This window comes from Octopus bimaculoides, chromosome 3, assembly GCF_001194135.2.
Source record: "Octopus bimaculoides isolate UCB-OBI-ISO-001 chromosome 3, ASM119413v2, whole genome shotgun sequence".
NCBI classification, from domain to species: Eukaryota; Metazoa; Mollusca; class Cephalopoda; order Octopoda; family Octopodidae; genus Octopus; species Octopus bimaculoides.
In genome coordinates this window covers 46,098,442-46,100,346 of record NC_068983.1, presented here as the reverse complement: position 1 = coordinate 46,100,346, position 1,905 = coordinate 46,098,442, and the positions used below count along the sequence as shown (strand labels likewise).

General features: G+C 39.6%; 1 protein-coding gene across 1 annotated transcript in view; it reads right to left on the bottom strand.

Moving 5' to 3' along the window:
* Positions 1 to 1,905, bottom strand: part of LOC128247369 (zonadhesin-like) — a 60,192-nt gene that overhangs the window by 22,316 nt on the left and 35,971 nt on the right. Inside the window, exon 11 of the mRNA XM_052966739.1 lies at positions 806 to 1,104. Within this exon, the coding sequence (XP_052822699.1) occupies positions 806 to 1,104 (299 nt within the window). The remainder of the gene's footprint in view (positions 1 to 805; positions 1,105 to 1,905) is intronic.

Below are 1,905 nucleotides of genomic sequence, written 5' to 3'. Positions count from 1 at the left end.
TGTGTGTGTGTGTGTGTGTGTTGCGCTGACGATAGCTAGATCGTGATTGGTGCGTTGTGTTCCTGAACCAAACACTCTGCTCTGTGATCACTTCAACACCTGACGTGTGGTACGCGATGCTCCTATTCAGACAACGTTGATTTGATGGAGAGAGTGAGCTGATGTGCGGCACGAACCTTTGATCAATATAAGCAAATCATTTTTACAGGTCGTTCGGCATAAGCTGAACGCTCAGACGTCGTCTTCGACGAGAGAGGCCATCGTGCATGCATTTACATATTTGTGTGTGCGCGCGTGCGTAATTGTGTTTGTGTGTGTAATATGTTTGTATCTGTGTGTGGTTGTGTTTGTCCCCGCCAACTCTTTTTTTTAACCGATGTTCATTTTCTTAGAGGTTCGGCGAAAGTGTACAATAAAATAAGTACCAGGTTTAACCCCTGTACTCAACTGATACTTGTTTTATCGACCCCGAAAGAAAGAAATGCACATTCGACCTCAGGAGAATTTGAAACTAGAATGAATGTAAAGTCGGATAAACTACTAATAATTCTTCTATGTCACCCCTTAAAACAATTAAATATTAGTTACTGGAAGGTAGCGAGCTGGGAGAAATGTTAGCAGTATTTCGTCTGTCTTCACGTTCAGTGTTCAAATTCCGCTGAGATCGACTTTGCCTTTCATCCTTTCGGTGTCGATAAATTAAGTACCAGTTGCGTACTGGGGCCGATCTACTGGCCCCCACCCCCAAACTTCGGGTCTTGTGCTTAGAGTAGAAAAGAAATATTAATTATTAGATACCACTTACTTTTCGTTAGAATCACCAGTGACCTGATAACTATCTGCGATTAAACTGTCTTTGTTTTCGAGAGATGAAACATTTCGTCCAGACTTTGTACGGAAGTCATCTTGTTCTCCATTGCAGTCACCGCAAATACCAGTCAGTTTGTTAGCAAATGAAATTGGAAGGCTGACAGTAATTCGATGATTTCCGTCATACCTCACTATTAATCCCCATTTGGTAGTAACTGTTATCCAACCGACAGCATAATATGCTTCAAATTCCTCATATTTCACGACAGGGAGAGTGAATTCTTCTTCATTAACCTGAAATATATAATGTTTATAGAGGGACACCTGATTTTCCAACACACACACACATGTATATATAGTAAACTGATCTGCGTAAAAAAGCCAGAGTACTCCATCTAATGTGAGTCCAATATTAATGTCTGCGTTTTACTCCACATGTATTACACGCGCTACTATTAGTTTCGCGTACATGACGAGTATGTTCATCGGACGCTGATTATTATATGAAATCAAGAAGTTTAAATAGAAGACCATATTTGCTTTAGCATAGCCTCGTTTGGATTTGGAGTCTATAGAAGGCGGTGCAATAGGTCCAGCGAGTGTACCCACGTGTGGCTTTGATGACACGTTGTGTGTTTAGTCGGCCATTTGTGAATGTATGCATAACTGGAGGAACAAATCCGTATTTACTTTACGAGTACGTACTTGTCATTATATATTGTTATCACCGACCCGACCTTGGTGCTTTCACTATATACCTGGTTCTCTCGAATACTGGACATTTTATAAATATTATATACACAGGAGTGTCAGTGTGGTAAGAAGATTGCTTCCCAATCACATGGTTCCAGATGCAATCCTACTTGGGCAAGTGTCTTTTCCCAAAGCCTTGTGAGTGGATTTAGTAGATGGAAACTGAAAGAAGCCTGTCATGAGTCCCTCTAAGCGCGAGGCATTATTGTATAGTAATGCCTTTATATAAATAAAATTATATATATTTATGGAAAGAAATGATGTTTTTTTTTTCCTTATGAGGTGTTTTCACGCTAACTACCTGATACATTCTTATAAAGTAATTATCCTAATATTATATAT